Raw genomic sequence first — 15,942 nt, 5'->3', positions numbered from 1 at the left:
TTTATTACCATAACACAAACTGGGGGGAAAAAAGGAAACAGCAGAGTGATATATATTCATGTCCCTGCTGTGTCAGGTGTCTCTCCGTCTCTTCAGTTCAATTCTCTGCGGCTTTATTTGCATGATGTTTGGATCAAAAAACATGTCGCCAAAGCATGTTCATAAACAGAGGGAATACATACATAAAAAACAGACAATACGCTGACTGAAACAACTGGTTACACATACCACAGAACACCTGATAACATTTATAAATTGTTTAAAATCAGCAATACAATATAATACGCAGTTATATATCAAGCTGAAACAATTAGTTGATTGACTGATGGCCCAACTATTTTGATAAATAAGTGTTTCAGTAATTTTCAAGCAAAAAAATGCCAAAGATTGTCTGGTTCCAGCTTCCAAAATGTGATAAATCAAATCACTTGCAGATTAGTGAGCTCCATTACTCTTTTTCCCTTGGCATTAAACTGAATATCTTTGGTTTTGAACTGTTGATTGGACAAAACAATGGATCTGAAGATGCCAATTGAATTGGTTTCTTTTTTGTTTGTTTTTTTACATTTTACAGATGGAATAGTTGAATCATCAAAAAAGCAGATTAAAGAGCAAGCTACATTTTGAAAGTATCCAAAAGAAAAAATCCCACCACCTCCTTCCAGAGCCACTGCTCCAAAATACATGAAACAGCCCCACAGCTCTCACTGGCCACCTTCGAGATGCGTGGTAGCGGCTACTTTCCATAAGTTCTCTAGTGTCACAATCATATTAACACAAACAAACCTCAGTCCAAAAAGGCTACCCACTGCGAAAGTTACTGCTCATTGCTGACGGTGTTTGCTTCGTGCTAACTGAGTTAGCCTGGCTCAGGGGCTGTGAGCTTTGTGTTTTGGTTAGCCTCTGAACGAGACTCTCACTGCAGCTGCTGCTAACTCGCTCCGCGGCTCAGATCTATGAGCTTTGAGCTACTAAGTCAGCTAGCTGCTGAACAATAGATTCAGGGTCTGCGTACTACGAGCTCAGCACATTGTTGCCATCGCTAACCATATCCCATTACCCCACAGAGCGACCAATTATTTCCATTACCATATTGAATATGTAACTTTGTTTGTAGCTTATCATCTCCTGATTTTGAGATAGATGCTGTATTGTTGCTGCACACAGAGCGAATGAGCAGTAAAGAAACTGAAAATGTGTTACAGTTAGAGTCCCGTAGGAGACTCGTGTGAGGCTGTTTACAGCAGAAACTCCTGGGGGCTCGCTGTAAATCACTGTAGAAAAAGAAGAATAGATTAAGCAAATGCAACAGTAATCACCACAATTCATTGTCCTCTATTTTCTCTGCCAACTGGCACACTTTGTCCTGAGAGATTCATCTCTTTTCAACTGTGCTCTGCAGACGCCTCCGGGGAAGATCAGGTTGTAGCTGCTGCCGCTCTGTGTGATTAGTGAAAACATTTGTGATCCTGCTGATGTTTTGTCACTGTACAATCTGAAATATTCAGTGTTTTATCGCACAGAAGAACACAGCCAGCATCCACAGATTATTGTGAGGATACAGAGAAAACTACAGGTTTTCACTTAACATGCAGCTTACCCTGCACGCCTCTCCGACGCCATCCTAATTTAGTCAGCAATACTTAACACCGTTCGTCCAGAGTGCACTGGAGCAGGACACACGAGCCCTCTTTGTATTTACTGCTGTGTATTACAGCTTCCCGGTGACAGTTCAGAATTGAACTGAATTATGAAGCAGTGGGCTACATTATAGTCAACTGACATTTTGATAAATGTAAAGCAGAGAGGAAATTAGATGGTTTTGGATAGTGGACATAAATCTTAATGAGGCAGCCAAATTATTCCGACTGCTTGGACGGCCACGGGGAGATAGATAGGGTGTCTGACTGTGATATTTATTTGTTTGTGTGCCACTCTTTGGTCCATCTGCGTGTCTGCATGTCCGTCTGTTTTCATCATTACTTTAAGCTAATGGATGTTACACACATCTGCACCAGCTGAGCTCTTTATGTTTGTGTGTTTTTCAGTGACACATATCCCCAAAGTGTTAACCATCATTAGCCATTTTAGCTCTTCTGTTGTTTTCCTCATGATGCGACATGTATCACTGTTAAAGAGGCCCCGGGACCGACAGGATCAGGTTGCCAAATGGGAAGATAAGCATGAAGAGCCTCAGAGAATTGCCCACAGTCTGGAGCTATGGAGATAATGCATCTAAATCTTGGGGTTTCATCTTTGCTCTACTAGTTTGAGCTTCTCTTCTCTTCTCTTCTCTTCTCTTCTCTTCTCTTCTCTTCTCCAGCCAACAGCTGACTGTGGAGGAGCATGCTGTGGCTCAGGGTGGATGCTCCAAGCTATTGATCTAAATTACACTGTCTGCCGAGCGCAAACTCCTGGGAGAGAGTGATGGAGGGAGGGAGGGAGGGAGGGTGTGTGTGTGTGAAAGAGAGAGACAAAGAGCATGCAATTGAAAAAGGCAAATAATCGCCTCTGGATAAAAATCGAGCTGGGGCAGAATTGGGGCGACATGTGAGAGAGGCTGTGATAAATAACAATGGAGGGAGAGGGGAAAATAGAAAAGGCAGGGAGAGAAAGGGGGCAGTCAGGCAGCCAGGGAGGGAAACAAGTCCGAGACAGCAACAGAAACATGCAGTGACAGCGCTCTGTATTGCCTGTATCACTGGATTATCATAGCTCAATCTAATCTCTGCTCCGATACAAAACTGAGCACTGTTTATTTTCTTTCCTGGCTACCAGAGTTCTTTGAGCAGTTTGTTGAATATCGGCTCGGGTCTAGCAGGGAGATGTGACAGGCGTCACTCAGGGAGCTGGTGTCAGACAGATGGCTTCTACTGATAAGACCTCTCTACCGCTGACAGACAGACAATACCACCAGGGAATTAATACTCTGCACCCCTTCCCAACAAGTAGGAATTGAACAATATTCTGTTTTTATTGTCGGAAGGCAGAAAGTGAGTGACACACGGAGGTTAGTGTGGGGGATAGAAGGAAGCAGGGAGAGAGGTACAATCTCACCAAACTCGTTTCTATTCAGAAATACCTGCAGAAACTAGGGCTGTCCCGAATACCATTGTTGGGGTTTCAAAGCTTCAGTGAGGATTACCGGGAAATATTTAGAGCTTCAAAAAAGCTGTCAAACTCGTGGTCGTTATTTACAGAGATGTCAGCCACTGTCCCTGCTTCCAAAGTCTCAAAACTCAACTTGACAAGCGAGCAAGTGCTGAGCTCATCGCAGCCAGAAATGCTACCTCGCTGCTTTGTATGTGCATGAATTATGGTTTCGGCAAAACCCAATCGCCAGAATAAATGCTGGCCATATGCGTTTCTGCAAACCACAGATGTGTGGTAATCTTTACATTTTTTTATGATGCAACTTTCCATTTCTTTAGGTCTATTTTTCTATTATATGTTCTGCTTTAGGCAAGATTTGTAGGCGTGAGCATCTCTGCAGCACTGCAACACTTCATTATGATGCTTTTTTGTCTAACATTTTACCTTTATCAAAAAATTACAGTTTGTGATTTGGATATTGCACTTGCATACTGACAGAGTTTCCTTTCTTGGCAATGCACTAAAGTCAGCACTAGGACGGTCACTCCAGTATTTTCACTTTTCCACACAGTGAAATGTGCCAAGAGTCAAGCATTGCTATGGAAGCCCAGTATTAATGTTTGTAATAGTGTTTGACACTGCAGTGTGCCATGATGTGGACCCAACATACCCTTCCACTGCCTTTGAATCTTTTGTCCTTTATCAGGAATCTCCTAAAGTCCAGTATGAAGAGGAAGACTAATTACAGCACCTACACATTTTAAGTCAAACTATCCGTTAATTATAGTTCTGTGTTTAAAATCAAACCTAATTTAAAGAAATGACTCGTTCCCAGTTACATATTCCAGGGATGTAATCATTATGGAAAACCTTCATCCCATTATGAAAGGAGGGAGAGGAACGACTGTTGAGCAGGGCGGCAGAGTACTCCAGCAGCCAGTCTGCCATATGGTGATAATACCACGGCCTGGCAGGCGGACAACACCTCAGGTTTAACCTCATTTACACCAACATAAACACACATACACACGTTTCCTCCCACAGTCTCCGAGGTGCTCCATTCTGTGCAGGTAGAGGGCATGGATCATGTTATGCTGTGCTAGCCCACTGAGCTCCACAGAGTTCACTCTTAACACATGTTGCTAGCATCTATCAGATTAAAGGAGAGCGATAATGAGAGAGGATGTCAAGCAGAGAGAGAAACAGAGTGAGGGAGAGACTGTTGATTGAGGAGAAGTAAGGAAAGAAATCAAGAAAAAACAGAGAAGAAGAAAATACACGAGGAAACATGTTTTCCCAAACTAATGATGCTACCAGCCAAGTTGACAGGCGACCACTGTTCAAGCCTGCATTGCGGCATTTTTAAGCATTGCACCACTGGCTATTTCTAAGGAGACCTGGGGACCTTACCAGCTGTGTTTTGTGGCAACCAAAATTGGATATTTTTCAGTCAGGCTATCTCCGTCCCTGTTCGTGGCGTCAAAACCAGGTATTTTGCAGGAGACTATCGGACATTTCCAGCCATGTTTGTAGCAACCAAAACTGCCATTTTAAACCAAACCATGTTGTTTTCCTAACCCTAACTGTTTTTTGTGCCTAAACCTAATTAGAGAATAAACACAACTGCATGACAAGAGAAAGATAGAAAAATGAACCAAACATAAAGTTGCGACATAAAGAAATGTACAGCTTGAACTTAACTGTGGTTTTTGCTGAAACATACTTAGTCAAAATTTATTCTGGCGACTGGGTTGTGACTGCAGTTTGAGACTGTGTTTCAACATTCTTAAGAGTGAAACCATCATTTATTTTTGACAAGGGACCACAGCATTTTAACATCAGTAACTATGACACCACAGGATATTTTTTAGAAGACCTGTGGGCATCTCCTGCTGTGGCCGTGGCAACCAAAGCAGGTGTTTTAAGCATGCATTTAAAACATGATCTTTTCCCAACCCTAACAAGGTTTTTTTGTGCCTTAACCTTAACGGACCATGAGCACAGTGTTGTCAAAACATAAAACTGAATCTAAAAAAACATAAAGTTGCAACATAAAGAAATGCAAAGATTCAACATATTTTTTGGTTTGCAGAATCGACAGTGCTAACATTTATGCTTCTGATTATGACGCTCCACAGTCTGTCCTTGTATTGACCTGTAATAACTGTAAACCTACAATGGTGAACTACAGCAATTCCCCTGAGTTTCTTCAAAACGACATTAGTTTTGTGTGAGCTATTGCTTGAGACATATGGATAAACAAATAAACACTGTATTGAGTTAATCAGTATAAACAGAAAGAAGCAGAATTCCCCCGAGTTTCCTCAGAATTGGATCAGTGGTGTCTCAGAAATCACATCTGACAAACACGCAAACAAACCAGCAGATGGATGGAGACTGACTTGAAGCTGACTACATTTTATTGCGAGGACCAAAATGTGCTGGATATTAAATTCCTCATATAGAGACGGGATGGTGGACACTCTGGAGCTTGAGAGTGCATAATTACAGAGTTCGGTGTAGGAGTTTGGCTGACATTTACTCAGAGCAATGAACAATGAACGAAAAGATAGATACAGCTGCACAGTTTGCTAGAAAAAATCTAGAAATAAGTTCAAAATACTTAAAATATCCAAAGTTTCAGCCTCCCTATATAACATATAAATATATATATATATATATATAAGTATACACACACACACAGAGAGAGACAGAGAATATAGCCACTGGATAGTTCAGTGGGTAAGGCTGGTTTGAATCCTGGTTAGGGCAGGCAAAGTTCTCTGATTAATAAATTAAAGACATTATATTAAAAGTTATATACTATATATACAGTATCTGTAGCTATGGATATATCTTGATATATATATGTGTGTGTGTTCGTGTGTGTATATATATAGAGAGAGAGAGAGACAGAGAGATAACCACTGGATAGCTCAGTGGGTAAGACCGTTATGCTTCAGCACATTTATAACATCATATGAATGATTACATTTATTATTCAGAGTCATAATATAGAGTAGACACATGCAACACAGATACGCTTCACATGAGGGCAGCTGACCTGAGATTGAAGATCATGACCAAGCTGGAAACCTGGAGCCTCTAGTGCCGACTACCATAGCTTAGTGATACCCTATGGAGTATGAAGAGCTGGAAGATAATGCACAGTTCAAGCACTTCATGAAAGCCTGGCAGCACAAATGAACCAGCTGCTAATGGATGGGACCAACCCAGAATGGCTAACTGAACAGGATCAAGGAATGAACTGAAGGATCTGCGAATGCTGAAGGAGATGCTCTGTCCCTACTGCTGTTCTGCATAGGCCTGAACCCCCTCAACCAGTTTTGGAGCAATCATCAGCCACCTCCTCTACATGGATGACATCAAGCTGCATGCCATGAGTGAGGGAGACATCGACTCACATCACCAGGCTCTACCACACCAGGCAGGACCCCCAATGCAGGCTTTGCAAAGGTGCCCCTGAGACAATCCAGCACATAACAGCGGGTTGTAAGATGAAGGCAGGCAGGGCGTACATGGAGCGCCATAACCAAGTGGCTGGCATAGGGTACAGGAACTTTTGTGCTGGGTATGGGCTGAAGCCCCTAGGTCAACATGGGAGACACCTCCGAAGGTGGTGGAGAATGACCAAGCCAAGATCCCGTGGGACTTCCTTGCTAACCAACCGGACATAGCTGTGGTGGACAAACGAAGGCAATAGTGATAAATAGAGCAATCCAAAGCAACAGCAACATCCAGAAGAAGGAACGCGAGAAGCTGGAGAAATACCAAGGGCTGACAGAAGACCTGGAGAAGATGTGGAGAGTGAAGGCAACAGTGGTCCCTGTGGTGATAGGAGCACTTGGGGCTGTGACCCCCAAACTGGGAGAGTGGCTCCAGCAGATTTTAGGAACAGCATCTGAGATCTCCGTCCAGAAGAATGTAGTCCAAGGAACAGCTAAGATACTGCGCATAACTCTCAAGCTCCCAGGCCTCTGGTAGAGGACCTGAGCTTGGATGAAGAACACAAGACCACCCGCAGTGGTGAGGGGGGAATTTTTTCTAATGTATTTATAGCTTTTTAATTTCATGTCTTCAATTTATTATTTTCTTACTTCATTCATTGTACCTTGTTGGTGGTAGAGTAGCAGCCTTCCTTTCTCCAACACCAGAGTGAGGCTGTGATCTCTCTGTCCTTCTGCATGGAGCAGCGTCCCACAATTCTTCAGGGTTTTAAACTTCAGAGAGATGACCTCCATCTCCGTCCAGCTGGGCCTCACACTCAGCCTGTAAATCAGGCTGCTGCTGCCATCAAAGTTGGCCACGTCAGAAGCTGAAGAGCAGGAGGAAGAGCTTCATTAGACAAACAACAACACATTCATCAATTTAAATTACATACTGCCTAACAGTTTTCCAACAGTTTTCCAACAGCTGTGAGCGGAGACTTCATCGAGAAAAATCTGAATCTCAAAATCATACCTTTTTTTCCCCTTTTTTTTGCAGAGCACCACAGACCAGTAATGATGTCAAACACTTATGTCACTGAATCTGTAGCTAGTAGTACAGCTTAGCATGTAGCTCTTAAGATCCAGTTTCCCCCTTTTCCCCCATTAATGAGATTTAAGATGACAAAACCTAAAAAAAGACCAGTGGGAGTAATTAAATGCTATTGTTGTGAAGGCAGAAGTGATGTGGATCTGTTAGATAAAAATAAATGTGTTATCAGTGTTATCAGTGCCATATAGAAAGTGACCTCTGTGGACCAGTGGATATTGTCAACCACTACTCAGTTTACTATGTTTCTATATGCTCGTATATAAGACTCGTAATTGTTTTAGAAAGTGACTAAAAAGAAAGAATATATATTGTAGTGTACAGATTGATTGTGCTTTTAAACATGTTGCACCTTTTTATTGATCAAAATCAAACCGTTCAAACAAAAAATCCACAAGGATGGTGTTTGTTGATTTATTTTCACACAGAAATGTTGCTGATAATTCTGGCCAAACATCCTTACAAGATATGACAAAGCTGTTAAGAATAAGTAGAAGAACTTAAAAAATAAATCAATAAACTAAATGTTCTGCCAAACCAGCCCAGTTTATAATACATTACAGGCTGCTACTCCTCTTTGCTTGTTTATGTCTAAGTAAAATTAATGTCTCAAAATCTTTATTGTTTGTTAAATTGTTCAGTGTAGCATTTTTGATCTATGTCACCAAATGCCTTAATGATTTAAAAATGATTGATGGCGCTCACATTTTTACATTTATTGCAATAATAAATGCTGTAATGTAAATGAGCCTGACCTAAGGGTGCAGCAATTAACCGATACCTCTATTAACCACCATTTAAAATGTCATTGTTTTGTAAATGTGTAGGGGAAGCAACACAGAGTGTTTCTGTTCTCAAAAAAGCGACTTTATGGTGCATAATTTTTCCATGAACAACACAATGAGGAAAATTAAACTTTGTCACTATTTTCATTTACCCTTTATTCAGTCCAGGAAGGATACATTATAATGGTGAAACCGTCAAACCAGGGATTTTTAATTTAAATTTAAATTTAATTTAATCATACCGTCAAAGCTGTAATCGTTGCATCTCTAACCTGAACGACAAAAACTGAAAATCCAAATACATAACTTTGTGTTTATATCTTCATTTTTTTTTTCAGGATTTGCACCAGTTACAACTGACAAAGTCAAAAACACAGAGGGCGGACTTACTATATTGACATCCATATATCTCCAGTCTGAGTCCAATCCTCCCAGTGGGGTTCCAGTCCAGAGGAATCAGGCGGAGGTAGCGGGCTATCACCGGTTGTTTAAGTTTGTATTGGACCACCGTGTCTGCATTACTGTTTCCTGGAAAAGCCTGAAACAACAGAACAACATATTTTAGTTAGCCTAATTTCAACATCCAACCATCCATGTTTTACTGCAGCAGTGAACATCTGACGGAAATCTATTTGTAGTAAGTCACTCCTCGAGCACCTTAGACAGGAACAGAGGATCTGTTTTTTGTACTTTGATGCTCATAAACATGCTGTTTACTCAAGGAACACATTCTTTTGAAGTTTCCTGACTATCTTAGAGGATAAAAGCTACATTCTTCTACCCTCATCTGCTCTTTAATCTCATGTTTGCAATGGAATGATCTTTTAAAGAAGGAGATGCACTTGTATTGCTGAAATTTGTGCCGAGAAAAACTCTCCCCAAACTCACTGGTCTTTCTGCATTTTCAAGAGGTCATTGATCCTACCTGCAGATAACGTCCCTCCCTCTCTCTTTCTGGTGATCAATAACTCTGGGACCTATTCTGTCTCCGTACTGAGCCCCTTTTAAAAGACTAATGGCCTCCACTTTCCCAATCAGCTGCCTGTGAGAATCTGGTGGGATTCTCTAGTTGACACACAAATAGCACACACAGAGCAACATTAACATCGACGAGGAGGACAAAAACAAGCTGCATCTGTGGTTTGTGTGTGCATGTGTTTGAGTGCATGTGCGTTGCTTGTGTCTGTCTTCCCTACTTGAGAGTGTGTGTCATGTACTGATGTGGCTGTGTGAGTGAAATTGGCTTCCCTGCCGCCGCATAATTGTGATCTCAGTGGCGTCTTCAGTGCTTTGAAGAGCTGAGCCGGCTGGGCAGCGAAGCGTTAAGCTCAACAAACGGCTCTGTTTCCTGCTGAGGAGGCTGAGGAGAGTGGCATCTCATTTACGTCCCCGAGCATGTTTTGAAATATGAGTAGCCTCTGACAAGACCTCAGTCAAGGAGAGAGGGGAGGATGGAGAATGAGATGAGGAGGAGGAAGAGGAGGAGGGAGGGCATGAGTAAAAATCAAGAACAGTGTTGGAAGAAGTATTTGAGTCCCTTACTTAAGTAAAAGTATCACAACAGTGCAAAAATACTTTATTAAAGGCAGGTATTAAGGCATACCCATTCTTAAATGTGTCCGACATGGATAATTTAGTGTGCCTTATGTATAACGTTACTCTAAATACTTATTATTACAGATTGTTCTATATGATTTTTTGGCATGTAACTAGTCCTGCAGCTTTTCTGACACATTAACAAAATGGCCAAATCACCAGTACAAGTGTGGAATAACCTTTTGTAGCCAAAGACCAGTAAGAAATAATGGGAAGTCATCTTGAAATGAGCTCAAACCCACCCCTCTATCAGGCCTGGTTGCCTCGCCATACCTTAACATAGAACAGTGATTCAAAGTTTAAATGAGTCACCAGAGGTTAGTGGCCTAAATGCACAAATGGTGAAAGCATCAAGCTGTCTTTCAGGATATAGCTAAATTAGTAGCTTAATTACTGGATATGATTATACTTGAGTCTGAAGGACAGTTTGGATGATGCTTTCACCCTGTCAGACAAGACTTCATGACCGCATAGCTAAACGTTCAGCTGACTAATGGTTACTAATGGTTCTCAATCCATGTCTGCATAATTTATTAACTCTGGGGCTCCTGCTAACATGACATACCTGAGGTAGATGGGGAAACGGGAGAGGAACTCCAAGCTAGGCTGTCAAACTGTGCATTTCTTTCTCTGTGATGTACTTTCACTAGATGCTTTGAAAGGTTGCTCGTGTTCCCGCTCTTACATGCAAAAGACTTGTTGCACTGTGGCAACGAGCATTGTCTGCATGTTGATGAAGGTTCTCAGTCATCCCGTTCACGGCAAATCTAAGTGCTGTATCGTAAGTGGTGTATTGTTGTCTTGAAGACTCCACTGTCCACTTACATCTGAAGAAGAAAAATCATTCCTTTGAGGACAACAATGTAAACATCTTGGCCAGAGAAGACAGGTGGTTTGAAACTGGAACAACCGTCCATGAACAGAGGAGGTGGCCTACAACATTACTTATCACCCACCTACAATGCTGTACTGAGTTCCCTCCTGAGACAGCTTAACAACCACTCACACCTGGGCTCACCTAGCCCTAGCAACCCACATGAAGGCCAGTTTGACCAACGACCCACAAGTGGCCCTAACGACTCTGAAACTCAGAGCTCACAGTGTCCTTAATGACTCTGTAAGGACACTCCCACACAGAGTTTAAAAGCCTGCAACTCCCCTCCGGTTAGTTAGAACTGAAGAAGCCTCTTGGATGAGAGGTGAAACGTCTTCAAGAAACTGAAACACGTCCAGTTGCCTATGATACAGCACTTAGATTGTCTGCACGGATTCTCGGGAAGTACAACCACACTGAATGTTTGGCTCTCTCTGTCATTGACACTCTGTGCCGGTGTGTGTGTGTGTGAAGTAAGGACCGGCAGTGAGAGCCCGCCCCACCCCCTGCAGAGGACAGGCTCCCACAGGTCTCTGTTCAGGATTGGGAATAGGGGTGAATAACATTTTAACAGACAAACTAGATACACAACTGAGGGAAAACATTATGCATTTTAAATGTCCGACAGCCCATCACTAACACTTTAGTCCCGTCATTGAAAACAAAACATACATTTCGTCATAGTTTGTATCATGAAAGATCTATTTTTAACTCGTCATCGTCATGGAAAAAGGGTCGCTGGGAAACATTTTGTCATTATAGTTTTAGTTAATGAATTAACACTGGTGCGTACTACAGAATGTCTCTTAATCTTTATAACGATCCCACAATTAACAGACCACACGCATAATTGATAAATCAAATTGGTATGACATTTTGTGCTGGTCACAGGCAAATAACTATGGAAGTGAACAGACTTACAATTTTGGCTTTATAGGCTTTCAAGTAGAAAGAGCTCCAACAACACTCATAAGCTGCCATGTTATGTTTGAGTCTAAATGTCTTGAGGGAAGTGGACAGTACCAGTTTCATCAGTTTCAATACACATTTTTTGCAGTATTGATACTCCAGTACTAGCAGCATTTTTTCTTGCCCTCCTCTGTTGAGGCCTACGCTTACATAGTCCCACCTCCTTGGGGGCTAAATAAACTTAGATGCTGTTGTGCTTAACACACAGTACACAGTTATTACTGTATATTTTGTAAGAATTGGGAGGTGGTTGTAAGGAGGCAGGGAGGATAAGGAACAAAAGCTTGCTTTATTTAACAGAAGCTGAAAAATCCAAAAACTGTATAATTAAAAAAAAACAAGAAGTGTAAATGCCAAAAATACAAAGTAGCAGCCCAACAGCTAAAATGAAGTACGAGGAATAAAGCAGAAACATAACGCCAGGAACAAAAACCAGAAAACATACAACGGGGTGACACAGGGAGACACTGGAACAGGCTCAGGGGGAGAACGAAGGTGGTGACGTAGAGGGAACACAGGAGAACACAGGGTGGTAGCACAGGACGAACTGACAAAGACATCAGGCTAAATACAACACAGACTAAATACAAACAGTGCTGACTGACGGGAAATCACACAGTGGGAGGAACTAAAAAGCAACACACGACACATGAGGGCACAATTTCAAAATAAAACAGGAAATAACCGTAACACAAAACCAGGATCAGACATATTTGTCTTTTAATAAAAATGTGAAGTTTGAATGGCAATTTTCCCCCATGGTATCAAATATCTATATTTTTCAAGGTATTGCATCGAAGTTAGTAATTCTAGTATTGTGTCCAGCACATGCGCAAGTGAAATTGTACCGTACAGTAATCGAGTAAATGTACTCATTTACTTTCCAGTGCTGGAGAGCAAATTGAGAGAGACAGACCCTCTAAGCTGAGAAGTCATTGAGAAGCTGTGACTTCTACAGCTGTTTTTGCAGTCAAATCTCCTCCTTAACTGACACACTAAGCTGGCCTGACTAATGTATGGAGCTTTATAAACACTCCGAGAGCTGATCTGGGTTTATCACCTTTCGTGCTGAGTGTCAAATCAACAAGTTCTTAAGCTGCAAAAAGTCATACCCTGTTCTGTCTCTTTAGTGATGACTCCCGGGCTTCAGAGCTTTTGCATCCTTCACTGTGAGAAAATCATATCCTGTCAAACGGGAATCAAAAGCTGTTCTCCGGGCTGCTGCTGTAACAAGAAGGGTGCACAGACTTCCATAAAGGAAGGGGAGATGCTTGACTGTCTGTGAATCTGCATGGCTTCCAGTCATTCTGACAGTTGCTTGGTGGTAATCAGTCATTTTGCAGTCTAGTTTTCTTTCTCTTTACGATAACATGGAATGGGAGCTAGCTAAAAAGATGCTTTAAATTGCCGGAAAAGAATGATTTTGAGAGTGAAAACGAAACACTGTGGGTGTCAAGTGTCTTACATGTGCAGACACGAAGCAACCAGGGGACGAAGAAAGTGTCTCAGCTGTGAGTATCTCCCCAGTCTGCGGGAAAGACTTCATACATGAGCACAAGCTGCACCACGGAATATTTAAGTGGCCACATGCATGTCAAAGTCAAATCTCTCTCACATTTACATTTCAGGCACTGAGCCGACACTCTTATCAAGACCAGCTAACAACAACGGAGCTGGAAACTGTTCCATCGGCGACTTGTTTGGAGACTGTTGATGGACACGCTCGCTGCAGCAGGAATCAAAGCTGCAACTTCTTGCGCGCCCGGCAGTCTTTTTAACAACGGCACCAGCCTCCTGTCAGTGGAGGTTTAACTGTGTGACAGCAGCTCCGTGCAGTCGACAGAGCCGTGCCCAGGTTCCTTTCATTGTTCCATCCATTATTAATAAAGAGTGAAAGGCTCCTGGTGAGCAGGCTTGACGCTGCAGGCAGTACCAGTCCCCGCAGAAATGTAAATTATGTCTATGACAGTGAGGCCAAATGTATTTTAACTTCAATGATCCTGATTTCTGAGCTGCACTCCCTCCCTGACTGTCTTCATAGGTGGTAAAATGCGTTGTATCAGTCTAAATGTGCATTTTTTTCTAACTCAAACAACTGATGTTGTCAGTGTTCACTGAATGATTACAGGATATTTTCAGTTTCTGGATAACTTTTCCTCAGGCAGCGATTGGTTTTAATTAGTTTCGGCACAAAGCCAAATTGCTTTGAGACTTGAAATTGTTTGAGATGGGTATCAGCAGATATTTCATGGTCTTTCTTGTTAGTTCTGTTGTTTTTGCTTTAATAACTTTTTTGTCACAGTTACTTCATCTTCATCTTCATCATCACAAAAACATTTTTCTATCTTTGGTATTAAAGGACAGCAGCTGAGAAAAAAAGACAGCAAAATGTGTTTAAAGTGTTTCGAACTACTGCAAGTTGATCTGGCACAGTGAAACAAATTATTTCATGTCTTGAAAGATGTGCTTGAAAATGATAATTACTGCCTTGCATTTGTACACCTCTAGTGGAAACTTTGAAGGAATTATTCCTGAGTAATGGTGTTGAAAAATGGCCAGAAGATGTTTTTCAAAACATTATGATGTCACAGTGACGTTGACCTTTGACCTTTTGGCTATGAAACATCACAGTTAGCATATGAACTATTGAGTTTTGGGTAAAACAGGTTTTTGTGTGCCAAAATTTAAGAAATTCTCTCAAAACAGACAAAAGTATAGTTGGACAGAAAACTGAGGAAACATCATTGGTGGAAGTAACTAATTTCATTTACTCAAATTACTGTAATGAAGTCAATTTTGGTGGGGTACTTGTACTTTTATGTGTATTTTTTCAAGTCTGTAATTTTACTTGTAAGAATGTATCACACGAATGAAATCTACTTAGTTACATTTAGAATCGTACTGGACTACTGAGTACAATCTGAATTAATATCCAAACCTTTCATCTGCATTCGTTTTTAATCATTAAGGCCATCACAAACAGACCAATGAAAACCCTGACATACGGCAAAAAGCACAAGACTGCAGCAGGCCCAGGTCTCTAGAGGAAACCATGACCACTGAGCAGAACAGCGCTGAGGGAGTAATTTAGACTGAAGATTTGGAGAAACAGAATGAATCTTGAACACATTGTGTTTTTATTTGTCTTGGTTTTGTAAGGCTTCCTATAGATTTCTTCACATAAAATAACAACTGCAATTTATAAACGTTCAGTGCCAATCAGATTTTCATTAGTTAGACATTAAATCAGAAGAAAGCAGCATGGAAAAGTTTATTTTAATGCTTTTTTATTTATGTTTTTCAATAGCCTTGCACATACAATAGTTATGCAGTATAGTCAACTGTGTCTCCTAGAAATTATGTTGATTTACAGTGTGTATTCTGAATTATATTTGATAAGAAATGTGATTGCTGCCTGAATTGTGTTCACTGGCTATGGCGGTCGTGGTCGGGGTGGATGTTGGGTGTGATGAGTGCAGGATGTTGAGGTTTAGCCAGCAAAAGAACGTTGTTTAAGTTCATAAAAAGACTGTCGTTCGATTACATTTTTAAAGACCCGTCCAGTCAAAAATGTGTTTTTCCTCGTATGTGTCAATTTTCTCTGCGTTCACTGAAAATCTGAGTTTAAGAGGCGGGGCTCTAAGCATGATATGCGAAGTCACAAATAGATTGGAAGTGAATCCTGGTCTAATATTCAGCTTTCTCAAGTGAGGGAGAAGGAGACGGTGCTATTTCAAGGATTTCAATATGGTTTTGTTGTGTGGCCTGGGCTGAATTTTTCTGTCTGAACGTGACCGAGCCTGACAGAGTAGTAACCAAGCCTGAACTCCACAGGTAATCTGTTTTGTACGTCCAAACCCCATTCGAGCCTGACGCAATGTAAGCTGAAGCACTGAGTGTGCCACCTGGAAAGTAGCAAATAGCCTCTGTGTTGTGTAACAGGACACACAGCCACAACACAGACAGTAGGTCCATCATTTATTATCAGGTTTCACCTTATAACACATTTCACTTATCACTAATATTTAAACATGATCTCCTTCTTGCCCAAATCTCAACCTGTAAAGT

The 15,942-nt window shown here is 41.4% G+C and overlaps 1 protein-coding gene across 2 annotated transcripts in view; it reads right to left on the bottom strand.

Moving 5' to 3' along the window:
- The window catches only part of LOC311258870 (contactin-associated protein-like 4), a 127,143-nt gene that overhangs the window by 63,181 nt on the left and 48,020 nt on the right, over positions 1-15,942 (bottom strand). For both annotated transcript variants that reach the window (XM_084355519.1, XM_084355520.1), the window contains exons 4-5: positions 8,826-8,973; positions 7,226-7,429 (exon numbers count right to left, since the gene is read on the bottom strand). In XM_084355519.1, coding sequence (XP_084211645.1) covers positions 7,226-7,429; positions 8,826-8,973 — 352 coding nt within the window. The remainder of the gene's footprint in view (positions 1-7,225; positions 7,430-8,825; positions 8,974-15,942) is intronic.

This window comes from Pagrus pagrus (genome assembly GCF_965226575.1).
Source record: "Pagrus pagrus genome assembly, chromosome: 6".
Taxonomy (NCBI): domain Eukaryota; kingdom Metazoa; phylum Chordata; class Actinopteri; order Spariformes; family Sparidae; genus Pagrus; species Pagrus pagrus.
This window is presented reverse-complemented; position numbering and strand designations above follow the sequence as displayed.